General features: G+C 45.3%; 2 protein-coding genes across 8 annotated transcripts in view; one reads left to right on the forward strand and one right to left on the reverse strand.

Annotated features, from left to right (window-relative positions):
* LOC101882057 (beta/gamma crystallin domain-containing protein 3) overlaps nucleotides 1-11,548 on the reverse strand; it is a 19,319-nt gene extending 7,771 nt beyond the window's left edge. Inside the window, exons 1-4 of one of the 6 annotated variants that reach the window (XM_087269890.1) lie at nucleotides 11,432-11,548; nucleotides 7,326-7,410; nucleotides 5,201-5,367; nucleotides 1-1,296 (exon numbers count right to left, since the gene is read on the reverse strand). The exon at nucleotides 1-1,296 is cut by the window's left edge and continues 1,003 nt beyond it. In XM_087269890.1, the coding sequence (XP_087126016.1) occupies nucleotides 1-1,296; nucleotides 5,201-5,367; nucleotides 7,326-7,410; nucleotides 11,432-11,451 (1,568 nt within the window). In that variant the 5' untranslated portion in view covers nucleotides 11,452-11,548. Of the gene's footprint in view, nucleotides 1,297-5,200; nucleotides 5,368-7,325; nucleotides 7,411-7,952; nucleotides 8,179-11,309 lie in introns of those variants that run through there. The other 5 variants (XM_087269889.1, XM_087269888.2, XM_087269892.1 and 2 more) reach the window with 5 other exon arrangements.
* A 1,788-nt stretch (nucleotides 11,549-13,336) lies between these two features.
* sim2 (SIM bHLH transcription factor 2) overlaps nucleotides 13,337-17,500 on the forward strand; it is a 12,564-nt gene continuing 8,400 nt past the window's right edge. The window contains 3 exon segments of one of the 2 annotated variants that reach the window (NM_131836.1): nucleotides 13,337-14,047; nucleotides 15,411-15,493; nucleotides 15,612-15,701. In NM_131836.1, the coding sequence (NP_571911.1) occupies nucleotides 13,873-14,047; nucleotides 15,411-15,493; nucleotides 15,612-15,701 (348 nt within the window). In that variant the 5' untranslated portion in view covers nucleotides 13,337-13,872. 2 annotated transcript variants of the gene reach the window in all.

The following is a 17,500-nucleotide window of genomic DNA, read 5'->3' on the forward strand; positions in this document are numbered from 1 at the left end:
CTGAGAGATTGGCTTTGCTGAAGACGCTCCTGATCCGCTGATATTGCAGCACCGTGCGGAGAGTGTCCACAGTTATTGCTCAACACATGCTCCGTGGCTGTATCCTGAGACGTATTCACACTGCTGTCTGTACACACGCAAACATCAGCCGCATGCTTCTCCTGAAAGAGAGACTCCTCTGATGAGGCAGGGCTGTGGACTGATCTGATCTCAGCAGGATCCGCACTCTTCCCTTCACAGGAATAATCAACACGGGCCGGATTCTGGCTCTGGGAGCTGACCGCAGCAGGAGCAGAACACACTTCAGATGCTGCGCACACAAAACCCCTGATGTCGGAGTCGGAGCCGGCGATGGACTCGTACCCGGAGGAAGGCAGGGAGCGGCTGCAGTCTCCCAGAGCACCTGCTGGTGGCTCCAGTACATCAGACGCAGTCCGGCCGGATGGATCCACGCCGCACTGCAGCTCTGCATCTGCAGCTCTGTTATCCTCCATCAGACCTGACTCTGAGGTAAGCTCGACGGTCAGCAGGACACCTCGCTCTGAATCCTCCATCTCCTGCAGAGCGGAGAGAGCGCTGGCCAAGATGCCGTCCACCATCAGTCTAGACTCCTCCCGCAGGAGCTGTTCCTCCACCCCAGCCTGCCGCTCCACTGGCTCGGGATCAGACTCCTGCCGATCATCAGTCCTGTCTGCAACTACACACACCTCCGCACTGTTCTGCTCGGGTTCTGGAGTGTGAGCGGTGTGTGGACGGTGTGTGTTGGAGGCTGATTGTGTGTTTGATTGGGTCTCTGGCGCAGCGTTCAGATCAAGATGCTCCTGTTGGGTGTACACCAGGTGTTTGGGTGGTCTTGGTTCTGCTTGAGGGAGTGTGTAGACTGGTTCCATCTCTACACAGGTAATGGACCAGTTTGAGTATGTGGGATGAGGGAGTGCTGGAGATTCAACAGTGGGATCCTGGGCTAGTAAAACCCCCTGAGTCAACAACACGTCCTCCATCTGCTGTGTCCATGGAGGAGAGCTCTGGTTTAGCACACTGGGACTCTCCTGCAGGTCCGTGCTCATGGTGTTTACAGTGAAACAGCAGGTCTGCTCGGGGTGTGCAGGCTCGTCTCCTTCACATATGGGGGAATGAAGCTCGATGCTATGCTTCTTCTTTGGTTTTCTTGCTTCCCTCAGGCCTCGGTACGTGCCGTAGGTCACCACAGGGGGGCAGGAGAGATCGTAGCGTCGCTTCTCCTCCAACAGCTCTTTGGCATTGATGTCTATGGCTTCACTTCCATCTTCAGCAGATCTGTGGAAGGAAAACAGAAGAGAAAGAAGATAAGCTACGGCACACAGTTCCACACGCACACACATTAGCTCTGTTCCCATGCAAAGATCTGAATTACACCACTTGATTGTGGCATTCAACACTTGTGAACAAAGCAGCGCTTCCTTCCGATAAGCCAAAATAAACTGACGCAGATATGAAATAGCTGAGGGATTCTCCACTGTGCTGCTCTAATGAATGAGCTGAGCCTCAGAACACCAAACGCAACGAACACGGTGAATGAGGAGGCTTCTGGAGGAGTGAGACGGGAGCGCAGACAGATGCTCAAGACAGTTCTGGAGGGAATAATAATAGAAGAAGAAGAAGAATACTGAAGCCCTGTGGAGACGGACTGATGCCTTTTACTCCCTAAAGCTGTTTACAGCACAGTTCTTCTGCATTTAGCCGTATCAGATACAGAGAGGTGTGTGCTACTATTGTGTCTTCATGCGTTTTTTTAAAGACTTTGTGCATCTTGATGTTTTTATTAGGCAGTGCTTTATGCTATATTTCCAAAATGCACATCCAGTTGTTGTGCTGCACGCATTATTTTAATGCATTATCAGTGTATAATGTCTTAAAGTGACAGCAGCCCCATTAAACACTCTTTATGTTCATGTCAAACACTTAAATCCCTGTTTTGACCCTTTAATGCACACGCTCAAGACATCAGAGGAGCTCTGTGCTGTCACACTGAAGCAAACCGGCAGTAATGTGCCTCCTCTATATAGTCATCAGCAACATTTACACTTTTGCCGTCGGCACAGCAGACATCATCACCTCATCTGACAACACACACAGAGTCACGTTCCCCCGATAAGAAGAGCATGTTCAAAAACAACCAACATTCAATCAATGTGCTGTAGAAACACACACACATACACACAAACACACAAACACACATCAAATTATTTCAAATGAAAGAAAAGGACGTGTGTGTGTGTGTGTGTGTGTGTGTGTGTGTGTGTGTGTGTGTGTGTGTGTTTGAGCTGAGAACAGCACACAGATGTTGTCCTCCAGCTCTCTGAATCTGACGCTTTCAGGCTGTGATCCTCATTGTGGTGTTTTGGTGACTGTCGCTTTAAATGCAAATGAGATTGTGCTCTTTTCAGAAGAGGGCGGAGCTACAGACAGCTATGTTTCAGTGTGTGTGTTGTGAGTGCTGCTCAGGTGTGTGTGTGCTTCAGTGTGTGTGTTGATGCTTCTGTCAGTCTATGTGGCTCCTGTCTCTGTTCATCTAGAACTCTACATCTATAATCCTCTGAGTCTCCGCTGACATCATCTTCAGCAGCTCAAACACTCTAATGGCTAATGGACAGACGGCTGCTTCTCACTCAGGCCTGCTGGACATGCTAATGAGATGGAGACTTGTGGGCGGGGCTTTCCCCCTCTGATGACACGTACAAAGGGGGAATGCCAATCAGAGTGATTCTGCATCAAGTCTGATTATAATAAACACAGTTCACTCATGATGAGCATTACAGGCTGCTGGAGATACACACACACTCACACACACACTCACACACACACACACACACACACACTACTGGGGTTAAAGCCCTTCTAGAAGTGATTTCTGCATTTCCTTCATCATGAGTTGAATAACAACACTGTTTTGGAATAAATGAACAGTCTGAAAATCCCAGTGAAAGTCTAGTCACTCGTCTAGTTAATAACATCAAATATTCAGATGAGGGATGAGTGATGCAGGCAGATGTGAGAATAATATCTGTTTAAATGTTGTGATTGACCAATAGGAAGGTTTCCTGAGAGCCGTGTGATCATCCTCCTCCTCCTCATATATAATCCTCCATGATGAGGAGCATCAGAGAGTGTGAAGCAGAACTCCACCTGAGAAGAGCTCATAAACACAGCACTACTGTACAGCAAGCGCCCGGCACAATATCTCCCAGCATGCACTGCAGCACTGGCCTCTGAGATATAAATACACACTTCTGAAACGCAGGCGTCAGCGCGGCTCAGACGGGGAGAGAATGGAGGCTTTATACTCAGACTCAAACACTGTGATGTGTGTTATGATCAGAGTACAGCACTGGAGGAGGAGTGTGTGTGTGTGTGTGTGTGTGTGTGTGTGTGTGTGTGTGTGTGTGTTTAATCAGAGCTACATAACCAGCTCACCTTTAACAAACAACACACACACGCACACTATATATATATATATATACACTGCAGGGTTAAATGTGCACCTCAATGAGTCCAGCTTCAGTGTGTTTCCCACATGCGGGAGAGTTACGGTGTGGAGAACCCCACAGAAGCGGCCCACCCAGACCGCTGATGCCCAGAGTCCAGCATGGGGGGTCACTGATGGTTTGGGCTCAATATTATGGCATTCCCTAGACCAATACTGGTGCTAGATGGGCGCTGGGTCACTGCCAACGACTACCCAACCATTCTGGAGGAGCATGTGACCCGATGGGTCAGACACAGTATCCTGAAGACGGTGGTGTGTGTCAGGATGATGATGCGGCGACACACACAGCAGGACTGGAGACAGAGCGCTCTGATGAACATGACAGTGAAGGTGAACATCTCCCATGGCCTTCACAGTACCCAGATCTAAACATTATTGAGCACTGTGGGCTGTTTTAGGGGAGCGAGTCAGGAGAGGTTTTCCTCCAGCAGCATCAGCAGTGACCTGAACACTATTCTGAAGAAGAACAGCTCACAACCCCTCTGACCACTGTGCAGGACTCCTGTCTGTCAATCACTACACTGAGGAGGAGGAGCTACAGCACTGACGCCCTATTCACACGGGGCGTCAGCGTCAACGCTTCCCATTCACTTTGAATGGGTGACGTCAGGCGTTGCCGAACTGCATTGTGGATCCGTCGGCGCCGCTTCAGAAGCGTTCCTCGCTGCAGAAGTTGGGACCAGCTCAACTTTTCAAGCGCCGACGGAAGCGTCAGCCAATCAGATCGCTGTATGCAAATACACAGCTCAGACAGTGGCCTATTGCTGACTGAATTTCATTGGCTGACGCTTCTATGACGATCGTTTCAGCTCCAACTTCAGACACGCCCTCTGTCAAGCGTTGACGCTGAAGCCCCGTGTGAATAGGGCGTGAGGAGGAGGACCTACAGCACTGAGGAGGAGGAGCTACAGCAGCTGATCATCTACTGCACTCTAACAGCAGGATTTCAGTTTCACTGTCCAGCCCCTGTAGATACACATACATAAACACACACACACACAGAGCTGTAAAGCTGCTGTAAGGAGAGCGCAGTGACAAACAGAAGCCGTGTTTACAGCTCAATAAAGTGCTGATATGATCCCCAATCAGCAGAGGAGAATCATTCAGTCAATCAGCAGCTTCTGTGTGTGTGTGTGTGTGTGTGTGTGTGTGTGTGTGTGTGTGTGTGTGTGTGTGTGTGTGTGTGTGAGTGATCCACAACGCCATCCTCACATGACTGATGACATCATTGACTGGTGCCGACACACAGAGATGTAATGAGGACAGTCGGAGTCACAGAACACACTCCGTCTCTCTCTCACACACACTCAGACACACACAAACACACTCTCCGTCACACAGATAAAACAGAACACACCACACAGAGAAACGCCTCGTTTACATAGACAATCATTAAATTAAGATTGCACATCATTTATTATTCATTTCTCTTCTGTCTGAGGAACTAGTCTCTCACACACACACACACACACACACACTGCTGTATATGTGGTTTACAGGCTCCTCTTTCCTCAGATTTCTGCTCATGTTCATTATGGGATGTGGGCAGTGTCCTCATAAACCTGATCAGGCATATTTACTGAGTTACCCCCCCTCATATTAAACACACTAGCGTCCCCATAAAGCACATTTAAAGCACACTCATGCCGGCGTCTGATAAGGCAGATGACTCACTGTGTGTGTGTGCGCTGTGACCGGCCCCCGGGCGGCTCCACAGTGCTGCTGAGAGTATGTGTGTGCGCTGTCCGGCTGGTCTGGAGCGGGAGTGTGTGCGCAGGGGGCGCTGTGGGGGCGCGGGGGGCTGCGGAGACACCCTCATGCCCTCCGGTGCTGCCAGAACACTGAAACACAGAGAAGAGCCGTCTGCAGCAGCCGGAAACACACACCCCTCTATATATCTGTGTGTGTGTCTCCCTCGCTCCTCCTCCTCCAGCACACACACAAACCCTTAACCCCTTCCCTCCCGAACACCACTGATGTGCTCTGATTCAACAGCAGACACAGAGAATCCAGCGCATGTGGAGAGTGTTGACAGCGCTTCACTGTTCCCACACGTGTTTCTGTTACAGCCTTACCCCACAGTGGATTAACTTCACTGATTTCCTCAACATTCTACACACAATCCCCCATAATGACCATGTGGAGAAAGAGTTTTTGAAATTGTTGATGATTGATTAAAGATAAAAAGCTCTAAAATCACATGTACATCAGTGTTCACAGCCTTCTCTAGCCTGCTCTAGACTCTGTTGATGCTTCTTTGGCAGTGATTACAGCCTCGAGTCTTTTGTTTGCCTGTTCCTCTTTGCAGCTCCTCTCAGGCTCTATCAGGTTGGATGGGAAGTGACGGTGTGCAGCCATTTTCAGATCTCTCCGGGGATGTTTAATAAGATTTAGGTCTGGGCTCTGGCTGGGCCACTTGAGCACATTCACCGAGTTGTTGTTGTTGTGCCGCTGCATTGATATGTTGGCGGTGTGCTTTGGGTCATTGTCCTGCTGGAAGATGAAGCGTCGCCCCAGTCTGAGGTGGAGAGCACTCTTGTGCAGGTCTTCATTCAGGATGTCTCTGTACATCGCTGCATTCATCTTTCCCTCTATCCTGACTAGTCTTCCAGTTCCTGCTGCTGAAACACATCCCCACAGCATGATGCCAACACCACCATGCTTCACTGTAGGGATGCTGTTAGCCTGCTGATGAGCGCCGCCTGCTGTTCTCCAAACGTAACGCCTGGCGTTCACTCCAAACAGTTCAGTTTGAGTCTCATCAGAGCAGAGAGTTTAGTTTCTGATGCTCTGAGAGTCCTTCAGATGGTAAACTCCAGGCGGGGAGTGTCTTCCGTCTGCCCGCTCTACCATACAGACGCCTGATTGGTGGATTGCTGCACAGATGGTTGTCCTTCTGTAAGGTTCTCCTCTCTCCACAGAAGAACGCTGGAGCTCAGACAGAGTGACCATCGGGTTATTGATCACCTCCCAGACGCTTCTCCCCCGATCACTCAGCTTAGATGTCCGGCCAGCTCTAGGAAGAGTCCTGCTGGTTAAACATCTTCACTGACGGATGATGGAGGCCGCTGTGCTCACTGGAGCTTCAGAGCAGCAGAAATGTTTCTGTCACCTTCCCCAACCTTGTGAAGACAGTTCCTTTGTCTTCATGCTTGGTTTGTGCTTTGACATGCACTGTCGACCCTGGGCCCTTATATAGACAGGTGTAGCCTTTTCAGATCATGTCCATCAGCTGAATTGAGCACAGCTGAACTCCAATGAAGCTGATAAAACATCTCCAGAATGACCAGTGGAGACAGAATGAACCTGAGCTCAACTTAGAGCTTCACGGCAAAGCCTGTCAATACTGATGCACAGGTGATTTATCAGGTGTTTTATTTTTAATCAATTTGCAGCAATTTCAAAAACTCTTTTCCACATTGTCATTATGGGGGATTGTGTGTAGAATGTTGAGGAAATCAATCAATTTGATCCATTTTAGAATAAGACTGTAACATAAACTAATGTGGAAACAGTGAAGCGCTATCAACACTCTCTGCATGCACCATATCAACAGAGAAAAACATACCAGGTACAAACCACACACACACACACACACACACAATAGCTAAATATTCACATGTGTATTCATATATAATTTGTATCTGATATAAGTATTACATTTTTAATTATAACTAAACATTTTCAGATTTATACCTGCAGGTTTGTTTTTATATGCATATACAAGATAAATATGCACAGTACACACGTATCGACATATTCTGCCAGCACTAGTGTGTGTGTGTGTCTGGTATATTACCTGTGCTGCTGCTTTTCCAGGTGTTTGATCTGCACCATCTTCAGGAACACTACAGGTACATGTGGATCCATCAGCCTCAGCCTGTCTGAGGAAAACAAACAAAACAGAGCAGTATGCAAAACACCTGTGATGAACTCTCACACACACACACACACACACACACACATACACCTGCAGACACAGATACACCTGCCTCTTCACCTGTAGACTGAGATCAGATTCCCTCCAGAGAGACACGCCCTGAACACCTCACTGTTACACACTATTATCATTACTCTATCACCACTGCACTACACTATCTCACTAGTACACTATTATCAGCACACTACACTACAGCACCATGACATCATTAACCTCACATCATCAACAACACTGCTGTACTCAAACACACACACACACACACACACACACACACAAACACACACACACACCGGTGACTGCTGGAGAGAGGAAATGTGTGTGTGTGTGTGTGTGTGTGTGTGTGTGTGTGTGTGTGTGTGTGTGTTCTGATTGGCACAGAGCAGACCAAGTAAGAAAACACAGTAAACACAGTACACTAGTGGTGTAGTGTAAGCAGAAGTGAGCTTCTCCAGCGGGACTCATGAGCAGCAGCTCTGCCGGACTAACCTCTCCGAGTCCGCGCTGTCCGCTGGTCTACTCCGGGAGAATAACCTGGAAATGCTCCTGAAGGCCTCGGTCCAGGACATCCTGCCGACCCCCGAGCCTCATCCAGCGGGGGGAGAATCCGCAAAGCTCGCTGTTTAACTCTTATCTGCTCGTCATTCGGCCGTGTGTGTGTGTGTGTGTGAGTGTGTGTGTGAGGTCTGCCCGAGTTTGAGGAAGTTTGTCTGGGAGGAGCTTCAGTCCTGATCCCCGCAGGAACATCTGAGTAACCGGACAGTGTTTACAGCGAACACTATCAGCTCACACACACTGTCAATAAACAGCCAGCAGAGCTCCAACAGCGGCGGTATTGTGTCAACAGTGAGCACTGATGATGATTGACACACATGAAGGGTCGAGTTGATTAATAAAGCTGTAAAACACCAACATTTACCGGGATTCGTGTCAGCTTCACAGCAGATATGGACTGTACAGTGCTGTACTGCTGTATTACCGCCATACTGAACTGAGGATCTTCTCATTGTGTTGTCAGTTAACGCTACAGCTAGTCCAGCTATAGTCAGACTTTAGTGTGGATATTAATACAGTTAATTACCCAACACTAACTCCTGAATGCATGTTTAGCGTCTGTTTAGCGTGTCTGTGATTTCTGCTGCAGTAGCGCCACCGTGTGTTCAGTGACTGAGGCGCGCTCGTCATGTCAGATTCAGTTCATACATATATATGTGTGTGTGTGTGTGTGTGTGTGTGTGTGTGTAACACTTCTACAATATAGATTGTGTCAAAGCCACTTAAGATACAAGTTCTAGTGAAGTCCAGTGTTCAGAGCTGAAGTTCAGTTCAGTGTGGTTTAATCTTCACTGCTGAAAGTCCTGCGCCGGAGGCTGGAGAGTGCTGGACGTCCATCATGGAGAACTGCAGGCGTGATCTGTCCTGTGTGTTGGGGAAAAGCTTTGAAGCACAGGTTCCAAACTGGACTCCTGGAGGGCCGCAGCTCTTCACAGTTTTGCTCCAACCTTAAATCAAACACAGCTGATCAAATAATCAAGGTGTTCAAGACTACTGGACACTATTAAGCAAGTGTGAGCTGGAGATGGTTAGAGCTAAAGTGTCGAGAGCTACTGCCTCCAGGAATGGAGTCTGAGACCCCTGCTTTAAAACAAATGAAGTTTGTAAATCATATTATATTTTGCTTTAATGTGTATATCCCCTTTTGCATATCTTTAATTATTATTTATTGTTAATTTTTCTCCTTTTACTGTACTGTGATTGTATATTTTCACCTTGCTCATAAACAAGTTACTTCTATATTCTGCACTTGAACACACTTTGAACCCTAACCCAAACTGCTGATCTACTGGGATTTTCATGCACAACCATCTCTAGGCTTTACAGAGAATGCTCCGACACAGAGGAAATCTCCAGTGAGCGGCAGTTCTGTGGGTGCAAATGCCTTGTTGATGAGGTCAGAGGTCAGAGGAGAATGGCCAGACTGGTTCCAGCTAATAGAAAGGCGACAGTAACTCAAATAAGCACTCGTTACAACCGAGCTCTGCAGAAGAGCATCTCTGAACACACAACACGGCCAACCTTGAGGCGGATGGGCTACAGCAGCAGAAGAGCACACCGGGTGCCGCTCCTGTCAGCTAAGAACAGGAAACTGAGGCTACAATTCACACAGACTCACCAAAACTGGACAATAGAAGATTGGAGAAACGTTACACATCTGCTGAACACACACTCTCTCTCACACACATACACACACACACACACCCACGCACTCCGGAGCATCTGTCTGCCATCAGCAGGAACACAGTGCAGGCAGGGGCCACCAAACAGAGCAGGAGTTATTAGTCCCCGGGCCAGCAGAGGTTCTGAGATATTACAGACGCAGAGCCGTGTTCTCCTGAGTGACCCACAGTGAGTGTTCTCCAGTGTTCTCCACAGCGAGTGTTCTCCAGTGTTCTCCACAGTGAGTGTTCTCCAGTGTTCTCCACAGCGAGTGTTCTCCAGTGTTCTCCACAGCGAGTGTTCTCCAGTGTTCTCCACAGTGAGTGTTCTCCAGTGTTCTCCACAGCGAGTGTTCTCCAGTGTTCTCCACAGTGAGTGTTCTCCAGTGTTCTCCAGAGCTCTTGCACTGAACAGAATGGCTCAGCGGCTTCACTAAACTGAAGATCAGTGGCTGCAGCAGCTGAATTGAAATAAACAGATGGAGCTGAACATTCCTACACTTCCTTTGCTTGTTTAACCGCAGCCGTATAGCTGGTGTCTGCAAGCACTCATCTTCAGTGCAGTAACTGCAGTGAATGATCAGTTCCAGTGTGGATTCTGTTCTTCAGCTGATCTGCAGGTGAGGGCCGCTGAAGGAGGAGGCACAGGCCGACACAGCGGCACCAACATCCCTGAAGGTTCATAGATACAGTCAAAGATATACCGAGCATCCGTGAAAGAAGGAAAAGGCTGTGTATACTGATGTACAGGTGATTCTTCAGCTCTTTTATTATTAATAAATCTGCTAATTTCTAAAACTCTTTCTCCACATGGTCAATATGGGGGATTGTGTGTAGAATGTTGAGGAAATCAATCAGTTTAGTCCATTGTGGAATAAGGCTGTATAAGTGAAGCAGTCAACACTCTCCACATGCGCTGTATATAGATATATATCTGTAGCTCAAACTACAATTAAATGTGTGGAAATAACACAGTTCCTGAGATGTTTTTAGGGCAACTTAATTCATGTTTAATCCATTTAAATGTGTCAAAACAACTAAATCTAGTTTAACCTGAAAAGCTTTTGCCATTGTGCTTTTTGAGTCTGTTTGTTTTAGTTTGAGTGGAGGAAAATAGGTTGTTAAGCTCAATATTATTGCCCCCTTCAGCAATATTAGTGTTGGATTGTCTCCAGAACAAACCACTGTTATACAATGACTTGCCTAATTACCCTAACTTTACCCTAATTACCCTAGTGAAGCCTTTACATGTCACTGTAAGCTGAACACTAGTGTCTTCAAGAACATCTAGACTAATATTATGTGCTGTCATCATGATGAAGAGGAAACACATCAGCTATTAAAGATGAGTTATGAACACTGTTATGATTAGAAATGTGCTGGAGTAATCTGCTCTCCGTTACACAGAAATTGTGGGAAAACTAAAGAATTAAGTTGAACAGGAAGGGGAATAATTCTGTCTTTAACTGAATATATACCCTCATCACATGAGTTACAGTATCAATAATGAAATATAAATATTAAAATTAACAGTCCATAAAACAAAACTATCTTCTCCTCCGACTCACATTGCTTTGACATATCACACACACACACACACACACACACACACACACACACACACACTCACGCGGGTGCAGCAGTCTGGCTTTCCCTCATAATGAATGGCTCCTCTAATGCCGCCGAACAGCAGAAGCTCTCCAGAGACCGCGTTTACACACAGCAAACCTCCACTAACAGCAGTTTACTCACCTCAGCCTGTTCTGGATCATGAGTGTGTGTCTGATGATGATGATGAAGTGTTTTACAGCAGCCTCAGTAAACACACACGCACACGCACACACACAGCGGCGCTGATAGTTCACACCTGAACACAATTAGTGTGTGCACCTGTAAACAGCAGAGGGCGCTGCAGCGTCGACGCTGAGGGAGAGCAGCTCCTCGTGCTCTGCACTGAGAATAGGCCACAGTTAGTTTCATCTGAAAACAGATCAGCAGGGTAATACTGTATAAAGGCATCACAAATAATGCGATTTCACTCAAATGTTACGATAAATATTGTTGAAATGTTATATGTTTAATGTTATGCTCTATAACAGTAGACCTGACATTTTATTGGCAGATTATGTTGTAAGATTGGCTGACTGTAAATCAGATTCTGTGCAAAACACTGAGATCTGCTTTAGCTCAGAAACGCAGACTGAGGCGGTGCAGTGGTCAGCACTGTTACCTCACACCAAGAAGGTCTCTAGTTTGAGTCTCGGCTGGGTCAGTTGGTGTTTTTGTGTGGAGTTTGCATGTTCTCCCCGTGTTGGCGTGGGTTTCCTCCGGGTGCTCCGGTTTCCCCCACAGTCCAAACACATGCGCTATAGGGGAATTGGGTAAGCTAAATTGTCCATAGTGTATGAGTGTGTATAAGTGTTTCCCAGTATTGGGCATCTGCTGTGGACATATGCTGGATAAATTGTCGGTTCATTCCACTGTGGCGACCCCTGATTAATAAAGGAACTAAGCCGAAAAGAAAATGAATGAATGGGCGCAGTCTCTGGCTCGTGTCAGTAGTAAACTCATCATTAAAACCTTTAATGGACCAGCAGCAAACAGCAACACCCTAGATTATTATAATGTTAATATGTGATTACAGAATGAATAATAATAGTTGATGAACTCATATAGTGCAGTTTTCTTTCATTAATAGATTAATATTGAAGTATTTAATCTGTGTTTAATGATCTGGGCCGCAGGTTTGGGTTTGAGAGGCAGATGATCCCGGTGGTGGAGCAGGAGACCCGGTGTGCTTCAGTGATGCAGATATCCAGAATCCTCTGCTCCTCTCAGTAATCATCCGAGCTCGACACGGTCAGCATGGGCAGCTGCAACAGCAGGATGAGCTGCAGTGATGATGTTCAACATGTCAGTTAGACCAACCATAGTGCCCAAATCCTGAAATGCACCCTTTCAGCTTTTATTTATTATTTATTTATTTTGCTGTTTTTTCAATATTCTTTTCGTCTTCTTAAATTAATGCAATTTTTACATTTGAAATTATTAATTGTCATAAAATGAATTTGCAACTAAAATTAAAATCTATATTATAAATTTGACTGCTCGACTGCTCCATGGTGGATATTTTATTTCGTGATATTATCATTACACAACAGTACATAGTATAATAATATATATAATAATATTATATTTGATTGTATATTAAATAAGAATTAATTAGATTAAAACTGTATTTGTTTAACTCCACCATACACAATATGATAGAAAACGATGTTATATGTGGTTTATAGTTAATTTATACTTCTAGATATTTATTGGGTCCCCACAGATTTCCTGGGGCCCTACACGGCTTGTTGGAGAAATCCGGCGCTGGGTCTGCGCTGATAGATGAACACATCTGCAGAGACTCGGAGCCGCGCGCGCGCCCCGAAACAGCAGAGAGAGACGCGTGCACGCTGAGGTCACTGAACATTAATAGAGGAGACAATTAAACTAATGTGGAGAGAGAAAGACATCCCATAATTCAACAAACTCAGCCGCTTCTGGACACAGAAGTGGCCGTGACGTCACGAGTCCATTGATCCTCCTCTCTTCCCTCTCTCTCTCCATCCCTCTCTCCCTCAGATGGAGAATAAGCGCTGAATAAGTGGAGGGCTGAAGGGCACCGGAGGTCTCTGGTCGGAATATTCGGTCGTCAGGAGGAATAAACAGCGATGTAAAAGTTAAACTCGAGCCCCCTGGGGTTGATGGATCAGCCGAATCACCGTGAACTCCTCTTCAGAGCTTATCTGATGAGTGGCCGTCTGACATCAGTCTGTAATTAGCGCTGTGTAACGGGTTATTGTACCGCTGTCTTTTCTGAATCTTCAGGCTCAACTCGAGATGTTCGGTAAACGGGGCTCAGTTTCCTCTCCGCGTATAAAAGTTCTCAGACGGCTGCATTTAGCGAAAAAACTGTGCAAATAGTTTCGTCCATGTCGAAGGAGTGTTTTAGCAGTGAAGTCGTTTTAATTAATTCACAAAGGCCAGGATTAAATGTCTTATCCATAAAGGCGGGTTTACCCGGACACAGAAACGGTGAAACCGACCGACACGGACGGCGGTGAGCATGCCTTTAGCGGCCGGCGGAGAGTAGCGGAGGTCGGCGACGCTTTACGGCTCGTGTCGGTCTACTCAATAAACCAGAAATGAAGGAAAAGTCCAAGAACGCCGCGAAGACACGAAGAGAAAAGGAAAATGGTGAATTTTACGAGCTGGCCAAGCTGCTGCCGCTCCCCTCCGCCATCACCTCTCAGCTGGACAAGGCGTCCATCATCCGGCTGACCACCAGCTACCTGAAGATGCGCGCCGTCTTCCCCGATGGTGAGACCATATCGACTGCTGAGAGTCTGCTTTAATGGAGACTGTGGAAACTTGAACTCACATTCAGTTTAAGTTCGTCTCACATGCAGTGCCTTTTTATTTGTTGCTCAAATATTTTAATTATGTTTCGGTAAATATTTACATCAATATTTATATTTAAATGAATAGAAATGTACAGTATTAATGCGTTAACTAACGTTTAACCATTTAAAGCAACATCAATAATAGCCTAATAATAAAACAATTATTATTTGTATAATTTAATACAAATTATATTATCTAAATACATCAGATGTACAGTGCTGCGGAATACACTAAAGTTCTTTATTTTAATTGTTTCAAATTAATTTGTAATAATATTTACATCCAAATGTAACTGAATATATGAAAATCAACATTATTAATGCGCCAACTAGCGCAACCCATTCCACGCAACCAATATTAGTAATAATAATAATAATAATAATAATAATAATAATAATAATAACAATAATAATAATAATAATAATAATAATAATAATAATAAAGATAATATTATCTAAATGCATGCTAATCAATCAATCAGATGTGGTGCTTAATCAACTGAATTCTGGTTTATAATGCAGAAACTAAAGAAATTCAGAGATCATGACTGACTCCACACACTTTCCGTTCGTTTGTGATGATTAATTTATGTTTATTTGCTCAAAATAATGTAAGGCTAATCTACGGCTTCAGTATTTACTCTTTATTTTCCGTCGCTGCTCAAAATATTTCATATAAATACATGACAACTGATCTTACAGTGAAACACTGAATAAATGATCACAATTAAACTAAAAATAGTGCTCATGCTGATGTTACAGAGCCTGTAGATTCAGCCTTAATGTTGTACATGGATTTATGTCAGTGTCATTTTTGTTTACTATTTTAGGTTATACACACGACACGTATAATGCAAAATGTGTCGCACTAAAAAGCAAATAGTCAGTTTTATATATTAAGTTTAAAGCACGCGCACACGCACACACACACACACACAGGCCTATATTAATTTTTTTCGTTGACATCGGGATAATTTATGTAGGCCTATTTATTATAAAACACCATAGAAAAAAATACTCCCGACAATTTCGAGATTAATTCCTCCGTGTAACTGCGCGATTTAAATTGGCCAATAAAAAAAGAATAGTTTAACCCACAAAATATTAGTCTTCATACGAAATAAAGCCCGATAATAACAATAATTCACATGAGAGTCCGCGATCTGTTTGTAGGACTCGGCGATTTGTTTTGGAATGTGTTGTTATTTTCACAAGTGCGTGTGACGAGTGTGTGTGTGTGTTTCTCTCTCTCTCTGTGTGTGTGTGTGTTTGTGTGAGAGGTCTGGGAGAGGCCTGGGGTCAGTCTGCGCGGGTCAGTCCTCTGGACATCATGGCTAAAGATCTGGGCTCTCACCTGCTGCAGGTGCGACTCTCTAACAAACACATGACAGCCTTCTCTTGCGTCTGATTAATATTTGAACTCTTCGAAAGTGTGTGTGTGTGTGTGTGTTTCATTAATGCTGTGTTATCTGTATTTTCAGACGCTGGACGGGTTTGTGTTTGTCGTCGCGTCTGACGGTAAAATATTGTACATTTCAGAGACCGCTTCAGTACACCTGGGCCTGTCACAGGTAAGAGTTTAACACGAGGCCAGGAGATAACACGCACACACACACGCAGAAGAATGTCACATATAATAGTGTGTGTGGAGACTGTGGAGAGCTCATTCACGGCGGTGTTTGCTCACTTTCTCTATTCAGCCTCTTCAGGAGTCCGACAAAGCCGATCTCAGATCTCCTCAGCTCTGCTCTTCATATCGGAATGTTGCGGCATGAGTGCAGCATGCGCACCACAACACCTTACCAGAGTTTAATTAGTTAATTATCCAAACAAAACAAAATAGCTTTAATATTTACACACTGCAGTTTAGGATTAGGTGTACGTTAAGGTTAAGATAGTAAGATCCCGTGCACAAACGGTGTGTTTAACGCTAATAATTATAGGCTACTAAAACGCATTTATTTCACGTCGTTATAACATCAGTAAACACTTATAATTTCACAACATGTTTCTGGTGAAATAAGCATGATGTTTAGATTAATTAGTCTTTAAGTAAGCCTGCTGTGCGGATCAATTATTTTGGCTGTTCACTGTAAATTATTCCATATATTTTTACAATAGTCGTACAGTTTTCATGTTAATTATAATTTATGTAAACAAAGTTTGTTTATAAAAGAATAAAGTTTCAGCTTCTAAACTAATGTTTATTCAGGCTTTATCAGTTGATTAATTCTAAACTATATTCAGTGATGTGTTTAGCCGCATTCGCTCCTGAAGCGCAGAAAGCCGCATATTCTCATATATGGCCAAACACACTCCTGAGGAACTGGAGTGAGAGAGTGTGTGTGTGTGTGTGTGTGTGTGGACTCTATAGGCGTCTGTGCTAATGATGTCCACTAGACACAGTGCAGATATACGGCAGGACGGCATGGGTTTGAGCAGCTGTGGTCAGGGCACAGGAGCTCCAGTCTCCGCAGCGGGTGTGTGTCGGCTCTCGCTCGGCTGTGCGCTCCAGCAGGGCGGAGGAATATTTACTTTTGCTCCGACAATTAAGAAAATATCTGCTCTTGGCTTTTCTCGACTTCCCCAAAGCGGAATAGCAGAGCAGTGTGCTCTTCAGCAGAGTTTATTAATGATGAAGGAAGGCGCAGGGCAGGTCGTGATGAAGTGTTCATCTGCTCGACTGACATTAGCGGCAACACACCGCACAACACACCGCATGCCAAACATCTCAGTGTTCGGTGATTCTCCTGTTTATTTGCTCATTTATTTCTGCTTTTGAGCTGCATTATGGGATCTTGCTCTCTGTTCCTTTTCGATTTTCATGCGGATATACTGCAGCTCGTGTTCTGCTCTTCTACACTCTTATTCCTCCAGATCAGGGTGCTCAATCCTGTTCCTGGAGATCTACTCTACCCTCCTGCAGATTTCAGTTGCTACCCATATCAAACACACCTGAGCCAATTAATTAGGACCTGAACATCACTTGATAATTACAGGCAGGTGTGTTTGATATGGGTATGAAATCTGCAGGAAGGGAGATCTCCAGGAACAGGATTGAGCTCCCCTGCGCTAGATATTATTCCTTATTTTATTTAAAACCACTAAAATGTCAGTACAAGTCTCTTTGTTAAACTGTACAGGGGAATTTTCAACATCAGAAGTGGACAGAGCAGAGATCAACATCCCATAATGCAGTTCACCGCCGTTAATGAAGGGAAAACAGCAGTAAGCAGGAGGACTGTCAGATCAGGTGTGTCAGGTGTGTCAGTGTGCAGCGCAGGCAGACTTTAAGCTCTGTACATCACTGAGCATGCGCTTCCCACACTGCAGGTCTGCTGTGGCTGCAGGTTAACTATACTCAGGGCGG

The sequence above is a fragment of the Danio rerio genome, chromosome 10, assembly GCF_052040795.2.
Source record: "Danio rerio strain M-AB ecotype USA chromosome 10, GRCz13ab, whole genome shotgun sequence".
In the NCBI taxonomy this organism is placed as follows: Eukaryota; Metazoa; Chordata; class Actinopteri; order Cypriniformes; family Danionidae; genus Danio; species Danio rerio.